Source organism: Trichechus manatus, unplaced genomic scaffold, assembly GCF_000243295.1.
Source record: "Trichechus manatus latirostris isolate Lorelei unplaced genomic scaffold, TriManLat1.0 scaffold00030, whole genome shotgun sequence".
Taxonomy (NCBI): domain Eukaryota; kingdom Metazoa; phylum Chordata; class Mammalia; order Sirenia; family Trichechidae; genus Trichechus; species Trichechus manatus.
The window spans coordinates 7,744,382-7,770,849 of NW_004443966.1; the positions used below are offsets into that span (position 1 = coordinate 7,744,382).

The following is a 26,468-nucleotide window of genomic DNA, read 5'->3' on the forward strand; positions in this document are numbered from 1 at the left end:
AAAGGGCAGCCTGAGAAGCCAAAGTAAAGTATTTTAATGACACACGCAAAGACCTGGAGTTAGAAAACCAAAAGGGAAGAACAAGCTTGGCATTTCTCAAGCTGTAAGAACTGAAGAAAAAAAATCAAGCCTCAAGTTGCAAAAACTGAAGGATTCTACAGGGAAAATATTAAATGACACAGGTAGCATCAAAAGAAGATGGAAGAGTCACTGTACCAAAAACTGGTCAATATTCAAACATTTCAGGAAGTAGCATATGATCAAGATAGGATGGTACTGAAGGAAGAAGTCCAAGCTGCGCTGAAGGGAATGGCAAAAAATAAAAGTCTCCAGGAATTGACAAAACATCAGTCGAGACTTTTCAACAAACAGATGGAGTGCAGACGGTGCTCACTCATCTATGTCAAGAAATTTGGAAGACAGCTTCCTGGCCTACTGACTGGAAGAGATCCATATTTGTGTGCATTCCAAAGAAAGATGATTCAACAGAATGCAGAAATTATTGAACAATATCATTAACATCACACTCAAGTAAAATTATGCTGAAGATCATTTAAAAGCAGTTGCAATAGTGTATCAACAGGGAAGTGCAAGAAGTTCAAGCCAGATTCGGAGAAGGACATGGAATGAGGGATATCATTGCTGATGTCAGATGTTTACCTGTGTTCTATTGCAAAGGCATTCAACTGTGTGGATCATAACAAATTATGGATAACACTGCAAAGAATGGGAATTCCAGAATACTTTAACTGTGCTCATGTGGAACCTGTACATAGACCAAGAGGCAGTCGTTCGTACAAAACAAGGGGATACTGTGTGGTTTAACATCAGAAAAGGTGTACATCAGGGTTCTATCCTTTCACCATACTTATTCAATCTGCATGTTGAGCAAATAACCCAAGGAGCTGGACTATATGAAGAAGAATGTGGCATCAGGATTGGAGGAAGATTCATTAATAATCTGTATTATGCAGACGACAACCATGCTTGCTGAAAGTGAAGAGAACTTGAAGTAAATACTGATAAAGATCAAAGACTACAACCTTCAGTATGGATTGCACCTTAACATAAAGAAAACAAAAATCCTCACAAATGGACCAATAAGGAACATTATGATAAACAGAGAAAATACTGAAGTTTTCAAGGATTTCATTTTACTTGAATCCATAATCACCGATCACGGAAGCAGCAGTCAAGAAATCAAACAACGTATTGCACTGACCAAATCTTCTGCAAAAGACCTCTTTAAAGTGTTAAAAAGCAAAGATGTCATTTTGAGGACTAAGGTGCGCCTGGCCCAAGCCATGGTATATTCTACTGCCTCATATGCATGCTAAAGCTGGACAGTGAGTAAGGAAGACTGAAGAATTGACACCTTTGAATTATGGTGTTGGCAAAGAATACTGAATATACCGTGGACTGCCAGAAGAACGAACAAATCTGTCTTGGAAGAAGTACAGCCAGAATGCTCTTTAGAAACAAGGATGGAGAGACTTCATCTCACATACTTTGGACGTGTTATCAGGAGGGACCAGTCCCTGGAGAAGGACACCATGCTTGGTAAAGTAGAGGATGAGGGAAAAAGAGGAAGACCCTCAAGAATATTGATTGACACAGTGGCTGCAACAATGGGCTCAAGCATAACAAGGATTGTGAGGATGGCTCAGGACTGGGCACTGTTTCATTCTGTTGTACTTAGGGTCACCGTGAGTGGAAACCAACTCAATGGCACCTAACAACAGCAACAGTGCACAAAGTTTTTTGTGACCTGATGTCTATTTAATCAGTTAGCCAGGGTTCCCTCAAAATTAAGAGACACTAGAATAAGTAAATTAAACAGATTCCTTTATTGTTCACTTCTCACAATCCTTACTTAATATGCTAAAGAGGTACTATGATTATTTCACCAAAGAAAAGATCTAGCATGCACTGCTTCTCTAATTTACCTGTCAACTGAATCCTTTTTACTTCCTTGCTTTATTAATGTCACTGATAATTGGTGTCCCCGGTCCTACAACTCCACCATATCATTCTCTCCAGCCATATGGAACCATCCTTCTAGGTCCTTAAAGGACTTTTTCACACCTTTGCCTGGTGATGCAGTGGTTAAGAGCTCGGCTGCTAACCAAAAGGTCGGCAGTTTGAAAATCCACCAGCCATTCCTTGGAAACCCTATAGGGAGGGCAGTTCTACTGTCCTATACTGTCGACTCGACAGCAGTGGTTTTTTTTTTTTGGGGGGGGTGTGGTGGGGAGTGGGCCTTGTGCATATTGCTGGTTCTGTCTGGATAACCTTTCCCCTCCCTCTTCAACTAACAATTGGACTTTGAAACATTAGACTTTCATAACTCAGTTCAAGCAGCCTCTCCTCCGGACAGCTTTCTCCACTCCTGGTCTGAGTGAGAGGCCCTCGGCCTGTGATCACTGTGGTGCCTTGTGCATGCCTCTGGCATTGAAAACTGCAATCACTGATTTACTTTCTTCTCCCACACACTTCCTTAAGTTCTATGAAAGCAAGAACTACGATCTTCCGAAGCCTTGTACAGGACATTTTTTGTACATAGTAGGAGCTCAACAAATGTTTGCTTAGTGAATAAATAAATTTATATACAAATGGGGGATAATCACCCCAGTACCTAAGCCGGTGCCTCAGAGGAAGTGCATGCAAATTGAAAGAGCCCCCCACCCATTCACTATTTTGTCTTTAAAAAAGTAAATCCTAGTAATTTATTTCTAGAATATACCTGTCATTATTACAAATATTTTATAAGCCAAATAAATAATGTTATCACATCATTATGAAATTTTATCAAATTATACTTCAAATAAAACCTAAAATAACTTCTTCAAATAAACTAATAGCAATCTCCTCTCCCCATTTCTTCCCTTTCCTTCCTGCCCCATCTCTACTCTCCCCCACCAATCCTCCCTGACACACAGACACAAATGTAATCGAAAAAAACTATCTTGATCATTTGCAGACATTATGAAGTAATCTTCTAATGAAGTTAGAAAAAAATATTTCATTAAAGAAAAAGTATTTTAACGTTAGAGGTATTTGATTACCTAATACGTGACAAGCATGGTGCCTGAGTTATGAAAAAGACATTGAAAGATATTATCTCAGATAACTGCAAATATACAATATTGCCAGAAGAACAAGTATTGTCACCCAAAGAATATAACAGACACTAACCTTAATTATACATTCTTTAACTGTAATATTTATATTTTGTTTCCCTGAAGCCCAGGTACATCTTTCCATAAATAAAGAGCAGGGTTGCAAGACCTAGAAACAAACAAATGAAATCCACATTTCCTCAGTATAGATCCGTTAGACATGGAATCTACACTTAAGAGAACCATGCCTTACTTAACTTGAGAGTCTTTACCTACAGCCTACTACAAGCAAAAAGGCAAATGAAATTAGCTGAGACTCTCTTTTAAGGACTCTTCTGAACTATGGCAAATCTGTGAACACTGTTAAATATATCTTAAGCAGTTCTGATCAATTCCTTTATGACAAATCTTTAAGTAATGATATATACTTACTATCGACAGTTTAAAATGTTTCCTTTTGCTAAAATATTTTTTAAATGATACTGTTCTATAAAACACACTTTAAGAAATCTCCCCAAATGATGAAAGGAGATAAATGAACAGTATCCTGGTGAGTAGCAGGTCAGTCCTGAATATCATATAAGGTCCTTCTTAGAATAAATTTCAAAGCTTCAAACTCAATGATTTATTAAAACTATGAAGCCTATATTCTTATGTATCATGAAAGAAGTAAATAAAATACCTTTGCACCTGAAATGAATGGGGATTAGTATGGTATATACTTGTCATCTAAAAAAAAGTTAGGATGAGCTTTTAATTGATTAATTAATTAATGAGCTTTTAATTGATGTCTGTGACATAAGATGATCCTACCACAGACTATTTCATGATCAAGTACTGACTAAGCCTAGCACTGCATTTCTTTTTGCAAACTTTGCCCACAAATTTATTTAATTTAAAATAACACTGCAAACGAGTTGTATAATATAATGATCCTTTTATAATAAAATTATCAATTTAACATATTAAAAAATTGGCATGGCAATTGTGTTAATTAACTAAAATCATATTTTTCAATAATAATGTGAAAACATAATTGAAGCTAACTTTTAATAACAGCAGAACACAATCTCTTTTGGTCACATGAATCCAATTTAATGTTTTTACTCTAAGCTTAAAGGTTGTAATACTCTTTCATTCATTCAGTAATTCACTAGGTGTAGTATGGTGACCAAAAGGAAGAGCTGAAAAACAGTGCTGATTGGTACAAAAACTCAAATACCGTCCAGAGAAAAGGTCAGAATGAAAGGAAAGCCAGTCTGGAAATGACGCCCACTCTCACTGACAGCCACGGCTAGGTCACTGAACCTCTCTGGAACCCAGTATCCTTATCTGTAAAACCCCAAGTGTGTAGGAAATTATCTCTAAATCCTGCAGAGCTCTCACATTCTAGGATTATATAAATCGACCATTTCTGCCACTCTTAAGCTTTGGGTATAAGGTGATTCTTACCGTAGTAACGTTTTTCCCTCTCTCTTCTCTGAGGAAAGGGCAGGCGAGCACTCTGAGATCCCTCACAGAGGCTTCCATCATCTGCTCAAGTTTGGATGTTGACAGTGAGAGCTTACACTGGAACGAGGCTGCCAGGGCAGGGGCATCAGCCTTTGTCAGGCTGGCAACAAACACCACTTCAGGATCTGTGATCATGGCCTTGATAGTCATATTGGGTCTTACAGAGTCATCTGAAGAAATAAAAATAGGAATGAAAAAAGTTTGAACGTCAATCTGATCACATGGATTCATGTTATCTTCAAGTTGCTAAGTGGTTGCTAATATTCTACTATAATGGACATGGTGAAAATAACAATTATTCGTAACTGATTAATTAATACCAAAGACTAAATGGTTATTAACAAAACAAACGCTGATTGTGTGGGAAAGTGGAATCTGATCCCTATCCACAAGAAGTTCATTTCCACTTTGACTAGCAGGAATAAACTCGTTCTGAAGTTCCTTTTTGTCAGAATTAAGGTGTGTGCATATATACACACATTAGCGTATGTTGTTTTACAGGATGTTTTACGTTATACGTTATGTTGTGTTTTATGTTGTGTTATGCTGTGTTTTGTGTTGTGTTGTATTATGTTGAAGGGTCAAGGAAAGGAAAACTGGGAGGGTAATACGTAGAAGACGCAAAGAGACCCTGATAACGTAGACAGACCATTACTGTTTACTCTGATTTCACCGTAAAGCTCACTCACTGCCATACAATCTGTAGTATAAACACATAAAATGTACATATGACTACAGAGACATGATTACAAGTTAGGAAACATTAAAGATAAATGAAAACATATAATTCAGACCTTGTCAGTAAATGACAGTTTTCCAACCTTGCTGGGTCAAACGGAGAAAAATGCCTGACCTTAGACAATTACAGTTTAACATAAAAAGTCACTAATCTGCTTGGAAACACTGGAATAGAAGAAGTACAGGGCTGGGAAGGAGCTTCAGGTTATTCCTAGACCAGACAGACTCAAACCACATTCAAAGAGCTTAAGGATCCTAAGGTGGGTCCTAGGGCCTTCATGCTAGATCTTCTCACATCCCCACCTTTTGCTTTTTCTGTTCAATTGCTCTTCAATACGCTAGAATTCTTCAAAATATTTTCTTTGAATAAAAGATTCCCCTTAATATAAAACAGGCTGCAAACCACTGACCCAGACTGACCCTCTCTGTCTCCGGATGAGTAAAGAAATGTTAATGGCAGAGTTTAAACGAGAGCAAAGGTTTTCTGGCCCCTGATCCAATATATTAATACTGTACACTTCTCTCAAAAATATATGCTTAGTAAAGTTTTTCTATAAATTTTAAAGACTAATTTTATTTTCTTAAATTCCCCGTTTCCCTTTTCTCTATTTACAATTTTGTTAAATAGGAGAAATTGTTATCTAAGACAAATAAACTCTGCTAACCTTTCTCTGACTTGATTCTTGCTGTGCCAGTCTGTCTTAGTGCAATCTGTGTTTCTTTTGCCATATTTTCTGGACTCTGAGGCATAGCTTTGATGAAGAAATCTGCCACCGTCATGAGAAACTCCACACTGGCACAGACATAGAGCTTGTCAAGGACAGCATCAACCCGACTTCCGTTTCTGTCTTGTTTGTAACTTACATCAATCATAGAACTGCGGTTATCCTGGTCTTTCTTCCTGTCAATCATTCTGAAGAAAATACAGGCCATTCATTTGTCAACATTTCTGCTAAAATAATTTAAAAGATGAAAAATTTCCTAGACACCTTAATCATCTTTCTTTCACTTTTCAGCTTCTACTTTCAACAGAAAAGAGGTCAGTATTAACTAGGATTTAATTACCCAATTAGCAACCAAGACACGGCCTCCTGATTTCCACAATTCAAAGTTTATGCTACTAAGCAATGATAAAATATTTCATAATTATAATGCAACACTAGGGAAATACATTATGACAGCCAAAATGAATTTGGGCAATTAACAAAACATATCAGTGTGGGCCCACACATTTTAGAAAATAACCTCTTTATGTTAGTTTAAGAAATAAAATCTGCCTAAAGGAATTTATATCCAAAAATCATCCTATACAATTTGAAGCCAAAAGTATTCAATGCAGCAACTCAGCAGGTGTTTATCACGTGTCTGCAATGACAGTCCCCACACATCCTCACGCGTGCTGGAAAGAGGTGGCCACCAGACAGACACCTACCAGGGAGCTAGCTCAGACATAAAATTTGCAAACTCCAAAAGCTAGTTGCATGACAGCACTCTTTCTTCACTTCTTATTCATTTCTCAGAAAAACGACTCAGTGTATATTCAATACAGTCCAAGTTTAGGTAGCAACACATTTTTTCTCCAAAAAACATCAAAGTAAAATATTATGTGTCTCATTACTTGAGAAAGGGGTAAAAACATAATTAGGCTATTGAAGCTAACATATTTTCCCACTTTATAGTAGGCTGAGGTAAGTTAATCTTTCAAAAATGGGTTCATAATATAAACATGCTAGAGATCCCATTTCTATTAAAATCCTGAAAGAAACTTTGCAGAACTTATTTGTTTTAAGAGGTATGGACAAAACAAGCAAGACGAAGGAAAGATTTATAACTTTAAAGCTTTTTTATGAAAAAAATTCTGCCTACTAGGGACAACTTAGAAAAATATATTATCATGTGATTTAAGTATTAAACCTCTTATATTCTTTTACTTCCCATTTTTAAGGCAGTACTCCATTTTATTATGAAACTTCCATTTAATTTAAACTTCCATTCTTGATGTAATTCTAATCAGGAAGTATGACCAAATGACAGAGACCTCTTTTAATAATTCCAAGCCTAGCAATGCGTGGTAGCAATGCCAGGTGCAATAACAACCTTAAACAATGAACAGCAAACTCAGAGACAACAGACCTCGATGTTGCTCTCTCAATGCCTTCTCTGAGGTCATCAAGGGTGCACGTTTTAAGTTTAACGCTGACATTCACTGAACCATCTTTAAACATCTTCCCTGCAGAAGCCATAAGATGCAGTCTGAGCTCCCCAAGCCGTAAGCTGTCATTATGAAAGGAAAGTTCGGATTCCTGTGGGTAGTTTTCAAGAAAAAGAACCCATTATATTTAAACATTATGTAATTATTTTTAAATGCACTTCTTAATTCAGAGATTAAAGCCTAGTCGATCTCACAAATTTTTAAAGTATGGGTGTTGATACATACAAATGGAAGAGAGAAATAATATGCATCTTTGTGTGTATACCTGTACATACAAACAAATATGTGTGTGTGCTGATATTCAACAATGGCTAATACATAAAATTGATCTGACTTACAGTGTAATGCAAATAAGAATAATCAGAAAACACCTTTTTCAATTCATCAGTCTAACTAATAAATATTTAATGGGCTCTTCTGTACAAAACAATGTGATCGGAACTATGGCGTTTATGAGAAAGGATCAGGCATGACGGCATCTTGGTGAGCTGATGCTCTAACGGAGAAGAAAACACAGACAATACACTAAAAGGAACATCACAAGGGGTGTTACGAGGTGTATGTGATCCAATGTCATGTGACACACAGTTATTTATTTATTCATATTTACATCCTCCCACATTCCAGAAAGGATTTTAAGTGGTTAGCGGCAGAATATAAATAGGAAAAGCTCAGAGAGGTCAAAGAGATCACTGAAGGCTGGAAAAAATCCATGAAGAAGGTGAGAACCTCACGGAGCGTTGAAGGCTAAGTGGGAACATGAGCAAACCATTCAAGATGCTCTGAGGGCACAAGGTACAAGCTGACTGGGCTTGAATATTTCAATTAAAAGATAGCAGAAATGGGGTTAGAAAGAAACTTAAAGGTCTAATAGAGGTCTCAAATCCTAAATAAAAGATTTAAACTCTTATTTAATAAAAAAAGGACCTCAATCTTTATTCCACCATTAACAATAGCTCCAAATTCCCTAGGCATGTCCCGATTTTGGAAGAACAAAAACCAACCAACCAACCAACAAAAATCTACAGGGAAGTAAAGAACAACAGTCAGAGTTGCTCACCACAGAGCAAAGCCTTGAGAAAAGGGGTGCTGGTGATGTGCGATCCTCGGCACAATCCTTAGGTATAACTCTGCACCGTCTCTCAGTCCAGACAGTGAGCAAGAACGCTTGCTAGGATTAGGGCAGGCACTAGTAAAGCCTCCACATTGGGCAATATCAAACATTTGAAAGCTTATAGGACTACTTGGGATCTGATGATTGACTGATCTAATCAACAATATTTATTGGAAGACAATACATAATAATAGAAAAAAACAAAACGTCTTCTAAAACACCACTGAGACACTGTCTATGTCAAATCACGAGACCTTGATTCTTCAATTTTTTAATCCATGTCTACTATTAAAAAAAAAAAAAAAAAAAAACATTGCCGCTGAGTTGATTCTAACTCATAGTGACCCTATAGGACAGAGTAAAACTGCCCCACAGGGTTTCCAAGGAGCGGGTGGTAGATTTGAGCTCAGCTGCTAACCAAAAGCTCAATAGTGTGAATCCCGATCCAGCTATACAGCTTAGCGCCTTTGATTGAGGCTTACTGGCAGAGTAGAGTGCCTCTAGGCACTTATCGGTGGAGCTCAAGAGTTTTGTAACACTTGCCCAAGCAGGGCAGAGGCTGGGCCAGCCCAGCGAGAGGCCTGCCTATGGACATGGCTGAGAAGAAGCTGTCCTGATCCAAGAACTGTATTCTGAGTCATTTCTGAATTGTAACCTGTTTTTCCCTAATAAACCCCAAAACCATGAGTATTGCCTGTGAGTTCTACGTGACCATTGCAACGAGTTATTGAACCCAGGAGAGAAATAGAGAGTGCCTTGGGAGGGAAGTCTGGAGTCGGAATTGGTAAAAAAGGTTGGAGCGTGGAGAATGTTTGACCTCCAGCTCAAAGTAATCAGCCTTGGGCTGTTGATCTTGATTCTCCTTCCCCCTTGTGAAGTTACAGGAGGCCAGATGTCCCTGCCACGCCATTTTTACAAATGCTTCTGTATCATGAATAATCATGAATTTGAAAATAAATCTCTAAGGCTCCAAGCTTCTTAATACAGTTAAATATGCATATATATTTATGTAATAAAATCATACATATAATTAGTAACCCATATATAACATTCCTCTATATTAGAGACAGATCTAAACGTGTTTTGGTGCTGACGTGACTTGGAAAAAGTAACACCCAGAGTGGTTTCCCTTAGACTAGTAAGATTAGAAACACTAACGAACAGAAGACTGAGTGCAGGACCAATGCATATGCTATAGGCCAAACAGAACTTTACATACATGTTAATTTTTTAAACAAATAGTCCCAATTTTATATACATATTAACTTTTTAACAAACAGTCCCATCCAAAAAATGACAACATCATGAAACTGAATATTTTAAAATCCAGTGCTAAGGACTTATTTCTAACTACAGAAATTTACTACATACCTGGCTGATATCATTATTATAAAGGATAATGGAAAGAGATTCAAAGTGAAAATCAAACTGGAGAGCAGCACTGTGGTCCATAGGAATCTCTGAGTTTGTCAGATCTTGTTCTGATGATTCAAACATGAATGTGAAAATTAAAAGGCTTTTAAGTAGGCATATGCTTTTATACATATCTAAAAAAATGAAATAAGAATTTCTTACTCTAAATTTACATCATACGTTTGGGGATTCTTTAAATTCTATTATGAGACAACTAACAAAAGCAGAATGATCTATTTCACATATATTTAGTACAGGGAAAATGGCAGAGGTAGACTATGGGAAAAAAAAAGAAAAAGAAAAGAGAAGATCTTGCAAAGAGTATCAAGACACCTTAAAAAAAAAAAAAAAAAAGCCACTCCTAAGCAAGACCACATAGAGTGGTTTATAATTATCAAAGCATTTTCACACAGATGGTAACACACCCTTCTCAAGAGATTATAGGACTGGAGGCAGAGAGAAGTTAACAGGTTGCCCTAGCTCAGACAGCTATTCAGTAACAGACCCTCCATTAGCCCAGTGCACTTCTGTCTTATATTGCCTGTATCACTCAACCTGTTACCTTTACAAGAACAGAATATAACTCAACAGCAGAGTCAAACAGAGCTCAAATATAAACTGGGGAGGGGCAGCTTTGGAATTTTGGGGTGAAAAAGATTTCAAGAAGTTAGTTAGTCTTTTCCCTCATCTTTAGGCAGATACATCACAGACAGATAAGAATTGTTCTGTTTTTCATCAGTCTATAATCTCTTTTGGAGATTGGCTCTATTCTTTGGTCATTCTATAGGAGAGTCTGTTCTTACAAGTTACTGGAAAAGCAAACACTGCGTAACTTTTACCATATCAAGGCTGGTCCAAGTTGGGAAACCCGTTCTCTTTTTCTCTTTTCCTAAAGGTGACTTACATTCCAATCTTCATCATCTTCACAGCTCTCACACGAACCCACAAGTGTTCCCAAGTGCCGCATTAACCATATAGCCAAAACCAGAAACAAGAATCTGACTGCAGCTGAACATAATGCGATCATTAATCACATAAAGCCTGCCTGCCATAGCTTATTCATCCCTACATAGCTCCTGCCTGGCCAGAACAACAGCATCTGCCTTCACGGGGCACAAACCCCGCCTCAGGAGAACATGCTGGCCTCACCAAGCCCATGCAGCACTCACAAAGATCCACGTGACCCAAAACCTTATTCTGCACATTTGTTCATGTGATTTAAATACACACCAGGGCTAACTATAGGAGAAGCAGTGTTGGTAAGATATTATTAAGAGGCAGTTTTGTCGATTACTGTCTGAAGTAATAGCTGATGGTCTAAGAGTATTACAAAAACACAACAGCCTGGGACCATTTATTATAGGGGCAAGAAGTATTCACTTCATCTCTTTTTAGCCATGAAAATATTAATCTACTTACAGTCTAATAAACCACATAACATCAATGACTTTAAATAATGAATAAAGAGCTAAATTATATTTCATACAATCTGTTTAAAACAGCAAGAAGGAAACTTATACTTTAGAAAAATTATCATTTAAAAATAGCTGAATTAAAAAGATATGGTGCTTTTAAAAGACTCGATTTTAATAATCTGGAAAATTACCTTACATATCTAAGTACATCATTCTCCAATGTAGCCAGATAAGTAAAGCCGTCACTCTGCAAGAATGCCTCTCTTTCTCATGGGCTGGTTGTCTGAGGACGATACCAAGGTCCTTTTCTCTCTTAATTATTTTAGGACCTTACTATGCTGTAGCTTAGTTGCCTTCTTCCCTCCTAGTATACCACTTCAGTGCCAGGCAAGGCAAATTCAGCTTTTACAGGTAAAGGGGAAAGGAGCGTCCTGCAGGCAACAGCAGGTGGCCCTTCCCCCTGCACAGCCAACAGGCTTACCTCCTGCCCTGAGAGCTTCAAGAGCAGCCCAGCCCTAGCTCTAGAAGGTTTTCCATAGTACACAGAACAGTATCCAGTCAGTTCATATCATATTATGCTGGACAACTACAAAATGCTAAGTATAAATATTTACACTCATATTTCTTCATAACTGAAGGAAAAACGTTCATCAATTTGTTATACCTTCGAGGAGGTCGGATCCACTTGAAACATCTTCTTTCCTCACTCTCAGAGCCTCCTGGGTCGACTGTGTGGGCCTTGGCTGGGAAGAAGCTTCTCCAAGATTTTCCAGCAAAATTTTCATTAAAACTGTTAAGTCATCTTCACTGAGAGCAACCTAGAAATCATCAATAATTTGTTAGTATACTGTGGTAGAAAATGCAGAATATCATATCCCAATTTATAGTTCCTCAAATTAACTAACTGTTCATCTAGGAAAAAAAGAGAGCTGGGACCATAAATACCAGAGCAGTCTTTCCTCTTGTACAGAGTGAGACATGCCTTTGGGCACAAGCACACCTCTGCCTCCACCCACGTCAAAGCCCGTCTCTGTCACTCGGTCACTCTTCCTACCTCACCTGTTACTCTCTTCCTGTTCCTGGACTTAGGCCTCTCTCCGTCTCCTCATCTCCAGTCTACCTCTCTCTCTCCTCACCCAGTACCAGCTCCTTCCTCCACATTATTCGCTCCCTTCTAAACTCAACGCAAGAAGAGTACTGTCCAGTTTCTGGTTTCCACCAAGCAATAAGAAGATGCTCTCTGGCTATGTAGCTCTTCTTTCTCAGTACATATACACCTGACATATACAAAACATTTGTTTAACCCATCAAGAATAACACCTCTTAGAACAATAACAAGTGCATCTATACAGAGTTTTTTAAAACCAAAACACACTCCAGGAAGGCCGCATCTTGTTCCTCTCCTAACTTTATAAAAGGGAAAATGTAGCAAAAAGAAAAAAAGTCAGGCAGATCTGTTTCAGCTCCACCACTTTCAGACCATGTTGTTGGTCGAGCTTGTGAGCCTCCCTAACTCGTTTCCTAATCATTAAAATAGGAAGAGGACCACCTTCCTCACAGGTGGTTGTGAGTAACGTGAAGCAGCTGGAATAAACGAAGCTGCTACTTGCTGCTAAGACCCATTAAATCTGTATTTCCTTTGAACCTTTTACACACACACACACAAACTCAGACAAGTCTGCATGCAGGCACAGCACCTTCTTCTCTGAATGTCACAACATTGTCCCCCAAATTGGGAATAACTGAATATTCCAATTAAATTATAGCCTGGGAAGTTGCCTGGCTCCCAACCTAAATGAACTTGGGGAGCTATTTTCACAGGAGATAAAGACCAAGGATTTCATCTTTGCCCCAAGCAAACTCTGTAACTGTACCATTTCCTTGTGTCCATTCCCACTTATGACACCAACCAAGACATCGCAACTCCCTGAGGAGCAGCTAACTACACTACTTCCTTTGGTTTGCTGTGGGTGAAAAAAGCAACTGTATCATGGACTTAGACTGACCTTCAGTGAGTCTGAGGGACAATTTTGAGAAGCAGTCCCACCGTTCTTTAAGAACTGTCAAACTGATATACCCAAAACAACTTGTTAGTGTCACCAGCCTGGTATCTTCTCTTAGCTGTGCTCCGGACTCAGGGAAACTATACAACCTATAACCCAAGAGGGGGTATTTGGAGATGCCTGGACCACTGACAAATTAGGCAGCAGAGGCTTACCCACTGTGCATATTCTTGATTTACCAAGGGTCCTTCTGGTTAAAGTAATGAATCCCATCTTGCTTTCATGCTAAATTGTTGGAGCTGTTCATTTTTTTTTTTTTTTCTTGTTTCTTTTGAAATACTTCAAGCATAAAGGAAAAGTAGAGAGGGTACTATAATCATCCCCTGTGTACCTACTATCTAGCTTTGTCAAATCTCAACAAACTGCTGTAGGTCCTTTAGATCTTTTTTCCCCATTATAGATACAGTTGAAGTCTCGTGTATATGTTTACCTCTCCAAGACCCCAATTCCCTTTCTCCTTTCCTCCTCAGAAAAAGACACTATCCTGAATTAGAGAATTATTATTCTCATAGAGGCTTTCTTGCATTTACCACCAATGCATTCCCCAAAAACAATATAAAGCATTGTTTTACATACTGTAAAATTTGAAATAAATATAAAACTGTATCATTTGATCACTCATTTTTTTTCCATTTTTATATATGATCCATTTTGTTTTAAAGAGTTCTAGTTCATTCACTGTATCTGCGTTATAATCCCACTGTATGAATATACCATAATTTTATCCACACTGTCCTACTAATAGACATTTAGGATTTACTTTTGCTTTTAGTAAACCTATAATAGGGAAAAGCCAACCCACACAATCTTTGAAAAGAAGGAAAAAGGGTCGAATGTTAGTGCTGGGATCTAATTTCTTAGCAGCAAAGAAGAAATGAAGAGAAGGACTTCATACTCTGGCATAGAAACTTCTCTAGGAATACCCTTAATGGTCATCATTCAGCAATTCTTCCTCAGACAATATATCCATTCATACCTACACACGGGAATCTTTCACTCCCACAGCAAACTTCCATTTTAACTCCTTCCTGATTAAAACTCTGCTCCTTGGACCCTTCCCATTTTTATCTTAGAACCAACTCTGAAATAATCAGATATCAAAAACAACTAAAATACTAAATTTTAATTTGTATTTCACACACTTCTTTGTTTGGTCTCTCCTCCCAGCCCCCCTCCTCACTGTTCAGCTTCAGCAGTTTCATATTTATGAGCACACAAGAATCAGTGGTTTCCTGCACTTGCACGACCATCTTCGACCAGTCTCACCTCCTCCTGTGAGCCTACAAGTAACCTGCTAACTGTACTATTAAAAATACTGCTATATTTATATGCCTACCTAATAAACACATTTGCCTACTTAAAATGACATAATTATTCTAACTAAAAGAGGATTTGTACACATTAAAAATAGTTCTAAGGTGGTTTGAATCTGAGTATCACTTTGTACTGTCTACAACTTCTTGTCAGTTGCCGTCAAGTCGATTCCAACTCATGGAGACCCCATGTGTCAGAGTAGAACCGGTCCAGAGGCTCTTCAAGGCTGTGACCTTTCAGAAGCAGATCACCAGGTCTGTCTCCAAGGCATCTCTGGGTGGGTTCGAACTGCCAATCTTTGGGCCAGTAGGCAAGCACTTAACTGTTTGCACCATCCAGGGACTACTGCCTTAAACTTTAATAGAACTTTCCAAAGTGAAGAATAATATTTTCAGTAGACTCCAGTAAGTTTTATCTCATACTTCTTGTTGGTTTTATGAATAGCTGACTAAAATGAAATAACGAGAAGTATGAAAACTAGGAAGGCCTCGTTTCCAGTTAAAGTATTCCCTTTTATGTACGGTCATCACTTCTGATGTATATTAGGACTGCACTGTTAGTGATAAAAGCCTACCTAGCAATTTCCATACATTTTATACATATACTTACCTGCATAGGTTTTAATTTTCCTTTTATCTCCATCCCCGGAATTTGCACATACCAAGCTGCTGCTAAATTTCGCTGGATGGACAAGAGCATGTTGACTGGTTTTAAAATTTCAATGTCATGCTGTGCCAAGCCAGCCTGCAAAATAGTTCTAAAAAAAAAAAAAAAGAATTTATTTCATATTTTGAAATTTACATTTTAAAATGAGAACTACCAAACTGTGTGTTAGTTTTCATATAGCATTTTCTTAAACACTGAAGGCTATCAAAATTCTCTAAAACATGCTTTTTTTCACAAATCAATCAGAATATATATAAATCAAGTTTATATGCAGGGCTATCTAAAACAAAGCCTAAGTAACACTGATTTCAAAGACATCAACTTCATAAAGTATAACTATTGAATTATTTACTATCTTTCAAAAAGGTTTTCTGATACAGCAACTAGTGCAATGTTATCCAAGTAAACGTTACACCCTCCTAAAACTGGAAGATTAAAAAAGTGATAGTCTACATAGCCTTTGACATGTTATTGGTCTTCTCCATACTTAAGGGGGAAAACTCACTTTTATGGATTGCTGTGTGTCAACCTGGCTTAGGCCATGATTCCTAGTACTGTGTGGCTGTCCACCATTTTGTGATGTCATGTGATTATCCTATGTGTTGCAAATCCTAATGTCTGCCTGTGGTTAATGAGGCAAGATTAGGTTAGGGTGGGATGCAATACCCTTACTCAGGTCACAGCCCTGATCCTATGTAAGAGGAGTTTCCCTGGGGTATGGCCTGCATCACCTTTTATCTTACAAGAGATAAGAGGAGAGAGAAGCAAGCACAGAGAGAAGGACCTCGTGCCACCAAGAAAGACATGCCAGGAGAGGAGTGCAGCTTTTGGACCTGGGGTCCCTGCACTGAGAAGCTTCTAGACCAACAGAAGATTGATGACAAGGACCTTCCCCTAGAGCTGACAGAGAAAGCCATCCCCTGGAGCTGGCGCCCTGAATTCGGACTTCTGGCCTCCTAGACTGTGAGAGAATAAATTTCTCTTTCTTAAAGCCATCTACCTGTGGTATTTCTGTTACAGCAGCACTACATAACTAAGACACTCACCAAACCTGAAAGTTGAACGAGCATATGGTAGTAGTCATTTCTAGCTTGCCTGCCAATGACCATTTGCACAAACAAATACTATAAGTACGTACTCTTGCCATTTCACAGAGACAATAACTTCGAATTTGGATTCTATTCATTTACACACCTCACTGAGAATTCACAAATGTGACAGTTTGGAAAGGAGAAATAAATCTTAGATTTTATTATATTTTAGGAAGTTTTGGCCCATCCACAGAAAAAGAAGCATCTGTGTGCAAAGCTATAGAAAACAAATTAAATTATTATTAAGTAAATTGCACTTTTATAACAAGAAATTTTCATAAAATGGAAAAGTCATGTTATAAATTTTAGTAAGACAAAATGCAGATTCTACAAAACACACTACAATTAACCACTGGTTAAAAACCAGTGTTCACACATCCAAAACCAAGAAAGGGCCAAAATCAAAACATTAACCCTACAACTGGAACAAGAAGACAGAGAGCAGCAAAAGAAGCCCTCAAGCATCAGAAGAAAGGAAATAATAAGACTTAGAGCAAAATTAAATGAAATAAGAGAATAGGAAAACAATTGAAAGAGTTAACAAGACCAAAAGCTGGTTCTTTGAAAAGATCGACAAAATTGATGCACCATGAGCCAAACTGACAACAGAAAAACAGGAGAGGAAGCATTTAACTTGTATGAGAAATGAGATGGGTGATATCACAACAGACCCAACTGAAATTAAAAGAATAACACAACACTATTAAAAACTGTACTCTAACAAATTTGAAAACGTAGAGGAAATGGACAAATATCTAGAAACTCACTATCTACCTAAACTAACACAAACAGAGGTAGGACAACTAAATAAACCCATAACAGAAGAAGAGATTGAAAAGGTAATTAAAAAACTCCCAGCAAAAAAAAAAAAGCCCCAGCCCGGATGGCTTCACTGGAAAATTCTACTAAACTTTCAGAGAAAAGTTAACACCACTACTACGAAAGATATTTCACAGCATAGAAAAGGATGGAATACTCTCAAACTCATTCTATGAATCCAGCATAACCCTGATACCAAAACCAGGTAAAGACACCACAAAAAAAGAAAATTACAGACAATATCCCTCATGAACATTGACGCAAAAATCCTCAACAAAATTCTATCCAACAGAATTCAGCAACATATCAAAAAAATAACTCACCATGATCAAGTGGGATTTATACCAGGTATGCAGGGATGGTTCATCATTAAAAAAACAATCAATATAATCCATCAATAAATAAAACAAAAGAAAAGAACCACATGATCTTATCAATTGATGCAGAAAAGGCATTTGACAAAGTCCAAAACCCATTCATGATAACAACTCTCAACAAAATAGGAATAGAAGGGAAATTCCTCAATATAATTAAGGGTATTTATACAAAGCCAACAGCCAACATCATCCTAAATGGAGAGACTTTGAAAGCATTCCCCCTGAGAAAGGGAATCAGACAAGGATGCCCTTTATTACCACTCTTATTCAACATTATGCTGGAGGTCCTAGCCAGAGCAATTAGGCTAGAAAAAGAAATGAAGGGCATCCAAACTGGCAGGCAAGAAGTCAAAGTATCTCTATTTGCAGATGATATGATCTTATACACAGAAAACCCCAAAGAATCCCCAAGAAAACTACTGGAACTAATAGAAGATTTCAGCAAAGTTTCAGGATACAAGATAAACATACAAAAATCAGTTGGATTCCTTTACACCAACAAAGAGAACCTAGAAGAGGAAATCACCAAATCAATACCATTTACAATAGCATCCAAGAAGATAAAATACTTAGGAATAAATCTAACCAGAGATGTAAAAGACCTATACAATGAAAACTACTAGACACTACTGCAAGAAACCAAAAGAGGCTACATAAGTGTAAAAACATACCTTGCTCATGGATAGGTAGACTCAACATTGTGAAAATGTCAGTTCTACCCAAAGCGATCTACAGATACAATCCCAATCCAAATTCCACCAGCATTTTTTAATGAGATGGAGAAACAAATCACCAACTTCATATGGGAAGGGAAGAGGTCTCAAATAACCATTCACTCAAGAAAAAGAACAAAGTGGGAGGTCTCACACTACCTGATTTTAGAACCCATTATACTGCCATGGTAGTCAAAACAGCCTGGTACTGGTACAACAACAGATACATAGACGAATGGAACAGAATTGAGAATCCAGACATAAATTCATCCACCTATGAGCAGCTGATACTTGACAAAGGTCCAAAGTCTGTTAATTGGGCAAAAGACAGTCTCTTTAAATGGTGCTGGCATAACTGGATATCCATCTGCAAAAAAAGTGAAACAAGACCCATACCTCACACCATACACAAAAACTAACTCAAAATGGATTAAAGACTTAAACATAAAATCAAAAACGATAAAGATCATGGAAGAAAAAATAGGGACAACGCTAGGAGCCCTAATACATGGCATAAACACAATATGAACCATAAGTAACAATGCACAAGTACCAGAAGAGAGACTAGATAAGTGGGAGCTCCTAAAAATCAAACACTTATGCTCAACAAAAGACTTCACCAAAAGAGTCAAAAGACAACCTACGGACTGGGAAAAAAATTTTGGCTACAACAAATCTGATCAGCATCTAATCTCTAAAATCTACGAGATACTGCAAAACCTCAACAAAAGACAAATAACCCAATTTAAAAATGGGCAAAGAATATGAACAGGCACTACGCCAAAGAAGATATTCAGGCAACTAACAGACAAATGAAGAAATGCTCACGATCGTTAGCCATTAGAGAAATGCAAATCAAAACTACAATGAGATATCATCTCACCCCAGCAAGGCCAGCAGTAATCCAAAAAACACAAAATAATAAACGCTGGAGGAGATGTGGAGAGACTGGAACACTTATACATTGTTGGTGGGAATGTAAAATTGTACAATCACTTTGGAAATCGATATGGCACTTCCTTAAAAAGCTAAAAATAGAAGTATCATACGATTCAGCTATCCTGCTCTTTGGAATATATCCTAGAGAAATAAGAGCTGTAAAACGAATAGATACGTACACACCCATGTTCACTGCAGCACTGTTCACAACAGCAAAAAGATGGAAACAACCCAGGTGCCCATCAATGGACGAATGGATAAACAAATTATGTATATCCACACAACGGAATACTATGCAACGATTAAGAACAACGACGAAGCCATGAAACATCTTCTAACATGGAGGAATCTGGAGGGCATTATGCTGAGTGAATTTAGTCAGTCACAGAAGGACAAATATTATATAAGACCACTATTATAAGAACTCAAGAAAAGGTTTAAACACAGAAGAAAACATTCTTTGATGGTTACCAGCGTGGAGAGGGAGGGTGAGGGTTATTCACTAACTAGATAGTAGACAAGAATTACCTTAGGTGAAGGGAAGGACAGCCCACATTACAGGGGAAGTCAGCACAACTGGACTAAACCAAAGCTAAGAAGGTTCCTGGATATAACCAAACACTCTGAGGGACACAGTAGCAGGCATAGGGATCTGGGAACCATGCTTTCAGGGGACATCTAGGTCAACTGGCATAACAAAGCTTATTAAGAAAACGTTCTGCATCCTAGTTTGGTGAGTGGCATCTGGGGTCTTAAAAGCTTCCAAGTAGCCATCTAAGATGCATCAATTGGTCCCAACCACCTGGAGTAAAGGAGCATGAGGAACACCAAAGACACAAGGAAAGCAGTTGCCCAAGAGACAGAAAGGGCCACATAAACCAGAGACTTCATCAGCCTGAGACCAGAACAAGATGGTGCCCAGCTAACACCAATGATCACCCTGACAGGGAATACAATAGAGAGTCCCGGATGGAGCAGGAGAAAGGTGGGGTGCAGAACTCAAATTCTAGTAAGAAGACCAGACTTAATGGTGTGACTAAGACTGGAGGAATCCCGGAAAGCATGGCTCCTGGATTCTCTATCAGCCCAGAACTAAAATAATTTCCGAGGCTAACTCTTCAGACAGGGATTGGACTGGACAGTGGGACATAAAGTGATACTTGTGAGGAGTGTGCCTCTTAGCTCAAGGAGATACAAGAGACTAAACGGACAGCTTCTGTCCAGAGGTGAGATGGGAAGGTAGAGAGGGTTAGGAGCTGGTTGAATGGACTTGGGGAATCAGGGGTGGAAAGGAGGAGTGTGCTGTCACAGTAAGGAGAGAGCAATTAGGGTCACATAACAATGTATGTATAAATTTTTGTATGGGAGACTAACTTGAAATGTAAACTTCATTTAAACTACAACAATAAAAAATAAAGAAACCAGTGTCCAAGGTTTCATAATGAGAAGAAGCATAACAACCACAAATCACAAGAGAACTGTATCCCTGACAAAAATTTTATGAAGATTATATTCTGCATTAAACAATACACAGTTAGATTATATATTTATACCTGGACAGCTTCAACTGAGTGAGTTGTATGTTCATTTTGTCAATTACTGGGGGAAGAGAAGAATGTTCCACAGGGACCAAGCTAAATTTGTTTTCAATCCTGATTAAACCCAGATCTGCTATAACAGCATTAGGTGACACTGAAGACTGAGGAATGATAATAACGGGGGCTTTCAAGTTGATATCCATCAAAAGGCGGAAACTCTTTTGAGCCAAGTCTTTCATGCTAGAAGCAGCTTTTTCTGCAGCCTGGACCGTGGCTGCGCTCAAAGCTTCTTTGGTAGTTTGGAAATTGTTCAGGAAGTCCTGTTGGAAGAGACTGATATTTAGAAAGTTCCAAAAAAAAGGGATTTATTTTCAAAAGGAAACAATTTTTAAAGCATTCACATTAAATAAAAGAAGCAGTATAAAACAGATGTTATTTATGATAATACATATGGAGAGAGGAAACTCTAGAAAGATACACTCTGAGCTATTAACAGTAGTTACTTCTACAAGGGAGGAGGTCCTTTACCTTTTATATTATGTATATCAGAATTGTTCGGTTTTTATGACAAATTTTTAAAAATCCCTTTTTGATTAATGAATGTTGGTCATTTTAAATTCAAATTTAAATGAAAGGGATGGAGGAATGCACTTTAATTCTCCCAAAGTGGGTTAAATTCTGTACCTCTAGTTGGTAAGAATAAAGTTTATTCTTTATTAAGTCTTGGCACCTCACTTTTGAAGACGCATTTTTTTAAATGTTCTCAGGTATGAGCAAAGGGAGTTAAATCTCTATGATCCTGCAATCCCTAATAGAAGTCAAAACTTTATTTAGAGTAAGATACACTTCCTTCCAACTTCAACTAAAAACAAAAACATTTTCTCAATGAAAAAAGATCATTCTTAGAAGCAGTGTTCTTGATGATCATGCATTAATAATACAAAGCAATTTAATTCCCTTACTCCCAAATAAGTTACTTTCCAGAGGAGTAAAACATGATGTTTTAGGTAGAGGTCCGTGACTTGTAAGCTTACTGCCAAGAGGCACAAGCAGATTTAAACCCTTCAGCCTGAGACACTTACATGGAAATAAATAATTGAAGAAAAATGTTTTTCCATGGCCTTGCTGATCACAACTGTAATCAAAGTCTGTAAGTTGCAATACCAGTCCTTTAAATGCCTGATGAGCTCCTTAAAACATTAACTTAGCTAAATACCCTTAAGGTTATTTCATCAAACAAATAACACCAAAAAGCCCTAAATTATCAGAAAGCACTTTTAAAATATAAAACTGTGAAAAAATTTTACAAGGACAGTTAATATGTACAAAATAATAATTTAAAAAATTCACTTATCTACCCATCATTATAAAGGATTTCCTTAACTATGATATTCTGTTCAGCGTTTGGGTGTTTATCACATGGCTTGATAAGTAATGATTCTATCTAGGTTCAGATGTATAGGCAAAGATACTTAGGCCTCAATGAGAACTAAAAACATTAAAAAAAAATAAACTTACCAAAAGAGACATGAAGAACTTATGAACATAAACAATCTGAATACAGCCCACTCTGAGGCTAAGTCTGCCATCTACTTTAGATGTATCAGCGTAGGCCTCTCCTTCTGTGGCGCCTGGGTAGAGGGTCATTTGGAATCTGAAGACTTCATCTCCCAAAATAGAGACAGCCTGAAAGTATTAGATTAACTGGTTATTACATCCAAAGAGCTGTGCAGCCCTTATCATTGTCCTATAAATATGCTCCCTTACTACAGTATCCTTGATATATGAAGAAGCAACATTTAAATTCAATCTTAAATTGTTAGAAAATATTTCACTTGCCAGTAACTTTTTGCCTATTCCTATTAAAAAAAAAAAAAAAAATTTATCAATGGGAAATGTCAATTTCTTAACTGACCAGAAATTACTTTCACAAATCACTGTGTATCAGGGGGCCTAGACTATATGCAATGTAAAAGCAGATTATTACCATTTTCATCTCCAATGCCTAACAAAGTGCTTAACACATGACAAGCAATAAATGTATACTGAAGAAATAAATAAAGGCATCTCAAATCCACAGGAAAAAAATATTTCAATACAGAAACCGATTTTTAATCACCTTTTTGTGAATGGACAGCAAATCAACATTCGTAACTATGATATCCTTAAGTCTGGCAAATACATCAGTCTGCTCTGACTTCATAGAAACCGAGGCATCCATTCCTATGGGAAGCATAACGTTTACAAACTTTCCACCCAACGTAAGTGGTATCTAAGTTCATTAATACGCTACTAAGATACAGAGTGAATAAAAATTATTCACTACTAGACATACAAAAGGTATTAACTTCTACATGTAAGATACCTAAAAAAGGTTACAACCCCTTTAAGTGCTACAGGAATCTCATACATAAAAGTTGTGGCAATTTTATGACAAAAAACAACAAACTTCAAAGAAAATTAATCACAGTTTTCCAAATACAAATATCCTCTGCACTGGCAAGATCAGAAGTGGTCATCTAGGAAGACACGTAACATTTGTTGTCCAACAGTCATCTCACATTTATGGGTATTTATTATGGAAACTGTTGCTCTAGTAACTAGGCATAAATGAATATCATTAGATTAATAAGTACTCTTGTACTCTTGTTTCTACAATAAAGTGTATCTAGAAGAGTCTTCTAAGATGTCTCTCCAAAAAAATTTGTCATTCTCCTAATTTCTAAAGACATAATGACTTCTAAAATTACTCCTCAGTCCAGAGAGAATGCGTGCAGCTGAGCCCCAGTAACGAGCCCAAACCATTACCATACCTCCCATAAAACAGGTATTTGGTATGTATTTGTTGAATGGAGCTGATTTTTTAACCTTTTTAAACTGCTAAGTATGGACAAAGCACTTTTTTAAGCAAATGTAAACTTATAAATGTAAACTTATTTCATCCTCACAACAACCTCATGAATAATAATTATTATCTCTATTTTACAGAAGAGAGAACTAAGGTACAGAAAGGTTAAGTCATTTGCTCAAGGTCAGGCAGTAACTGTTAGAGCCAGGATTTGAGCCTTAGCAGGCTGCCTCCAGAACTCATGGTACAATTGGAATTATTATACCATGCTGCCCCATTCCTGTATCAAGCTAATGACGGAGAAAGCTTAAAAAATTTCCTTTAGAAACTCCTTTTCCTGATGCTTCGAATGCACAAAAGCCATGGGAAATAAGGATAACAACATTTTCTTCACCCAGTCAGGTATTACCAGGATATGCATTTCTCAGTCTAACTTATATTACTCTGAAAATGCAACCAGAACACTAAGATATTAACCCTTATATTCTGAAATTTTTCAAATAAATAAGGAATGACTTATGTCAGCCACGAATCATAACAAATTTACTTCTAACATTTCAAAGCACATCTGTGAAAAGTTTCCAGGAGTCTTCAGTGTAAGTAAACAAAAATAGGGAGATCCACCACATACACACTTAACTTTTCCTGGATGTCTATGTAAAGAAACAGAAATAGCTACCTACTCCGAGGTATAATTACTTACCCTGTATTCTAATATCTGCAATGTTACACTTCTGATCACAGATAAAGATATTAAATGCATTTAATTCAGCTTTGACCTTTAAATCAAACACATCACTTTGAGAAACGCTGCTGGATACTGAAAAGTAACGGAAACCTTATGATTAGCAAAGTGCAAAGATGATATAACACATAAAACAGTCTCAAATTAACCAAAATAAAGTACATAATATACTATGAAGAACCAAAAAGGCCTCCATTAAGATAATGCATAATTAATACGAATTTTGGATTAGTTTACAAATGCCAATCCAACAAAAACTAGCACGTCCCCCTCCAAATTAAGAATAAAGGCAACTATTAATAGAATCTTATAAGGACAATTTGCTAGATGGAAACTTTACTATATATATACATTTTTGTTTTTCTGAGAAAAAAGAAAACCCTCTCTATAGGAATTCTATTAGTCACAATTTTTTATTCTGAAATCCTATTCATAACATATATTAGATAAAAGAATAATTCATAAAAATTGAAACAGTAATGAATAGTTAATAAAAAAAAATACGTTATTAACTAAGGTACTTAACACTACATGTTGTTAACTATAGAACCAATTCCTCTAGATTACGTATTACTGTTTCTCTATGAAGAATTCTTAAAAACTCCATAAAAAAGAAATATGAAACTCTAAAGTTAAAAAAATTTAAAAATACACCAAAAAATAAATATTAAAATTATTATAAAAAAAAATCAGATCCTTGTATCAGTTTTAACAGTAATGACAGTTTTAGATTTTTAAGGATGCCAGAAATGTAGACATAATTTAAACTAGTCATAGTCTGAAAATTAAATTATCCAATGTTAGATATTTACATCATTCACATTACATAAAAGAAAAATAATTAAAATGATATTTGGCTTAACGAAAACAGGCACATGTTCTTTATTCACTCAGGGTACTTCATATATAATATTTCATAATGTAAGTCAAACGTCTCAGGAACATATACCACAAACCCAAGTGCAATCTAAAGACAGTTTTAATTAGAAACCAAACGAAGTCTGTCTCCTCCATGAAATGCCCTGTCTGTGCCCCCAAAAGCAGTGAACAAGTGTTGAGCACTAGACAGTTTTACCTGACAGACTGAAACGAGCCTTTGTTACTATGCATGACTGTATTCATATTTAAATTTTTCTTTTGTCCCTTTCATTGCATTGAAGGCTGTAAAGGACATCAATGCAAAGTACATACAATTTGTATTTGTGTAAAAGCTAGATGGTGAAATCAAATATATATACGTGATTAACATTAAACAACACTTCTTTAAATTCCCCTACTAAATTACCCTGTCATTCCATAGGGATAAAATTTGCTTTCTTTTTAATCTAACCTAATCTGTCAGAGCAGCTATAACTTCAAGGTCCTATTTATTTTAGCTTGAAAATAAAAGTTATTATATGATTATTAAAGTTCAGATAGAAAGCATTAGACCATGACCCAAAAGCTACTACCAGCTTTGAGAGCAGTACTTCTGGACTCTCCTCCAAGTGGCTGCAGCTCAGATCCCTTCTCAGAAGTGAAAGTGGCAGCAGACGGAACAGCAGATGATAGAAAATCCATGAAGGACAGTAAAGCTTCCAAATGAAGTACTAAGTCTAATGATGAAAATGAAACCTACGACAATGAACAATTAGAGGGGCAGATTTCAGATGCAGTAATGTTTTTATGTTAAGCTTCAACATATATAAGTAGCACAAGAGTAGTCCAATTAAGGTTTTTTTTTTTCCAAAAAATAAAATGTTTACAATTACAGTGTTTATTCTTACCAGACAATAAATCAGCATTCTGTCCACCCTCACACACATATCCCTAAGTCTAACCCTAGCAGAACC

The 26,468-nt window shown here is 37.0% G+C and overlaps 1 protein-coding gene across 2 annotated transcripts in view; it reads right to left on the reverse strand.

Moving 5' to 3' along the window:
- VPS13C (vacuolar protein sorting 13 homolog C) overlaps positions 1 to 26,468 on the reverse strand; it is a 175,087-nt gene that overhangs the window by 55,066 nt on the left and 93,553 nt on the right. For both annotated transcript variants that reach the window (XM_004374623.3, XM_004374625.2), the window contains exons 40-51: positions 26,088 to 26,250; positions 24,595 to 24,711; positions 23,163 to 23,266; positions 22,562 to 22,729; positions 21,059 to 21,363; positions 15,510 to 15,657; positions 12,188 to 12,341; positions 10,067 to 10,176; positions 7,503 to 7,672; positions 6,035 to 6,282; positions 4,572 to 4,801; positions 3,196 to 3,288 (exon numbers count right to left, since the gene is read on the reverse strand). In XM_004374623.3, the coding sequence (XP_004374680.1) occupies positions 3,196 to 3,288; positions 4,572 to 4,801; positions 6,035 to 6,282; positions 7,503 to 7,672; positions 10,067 to 10,176; positions 12,188 to 12,341; positions 15,510 to 15,657; positions 21,059 to 21,363; positions 22,562 to 22,729; positions 23,163 to 23,266; positions 24,595 to 24,711; positions 26,088 to 26,250 (2,010 nt within the window). The remainder of the gene's footprint in view (positions 1 to 3,195; positions 3,289 to 4,571; positions 4,802 to 6,034; positions 6,283 to 7,502; positions 7,673 to 10,066; positions 10,177 to 12,187; positions 12,342 to 15,509; positions 15,658 to 21,058; positions 21,364 to 22,561; positions 22,730 to 23,162; positions 23,267 to 24,594; positions 24,712 to 26,087; positions 26,251 to 26,468) is intronic.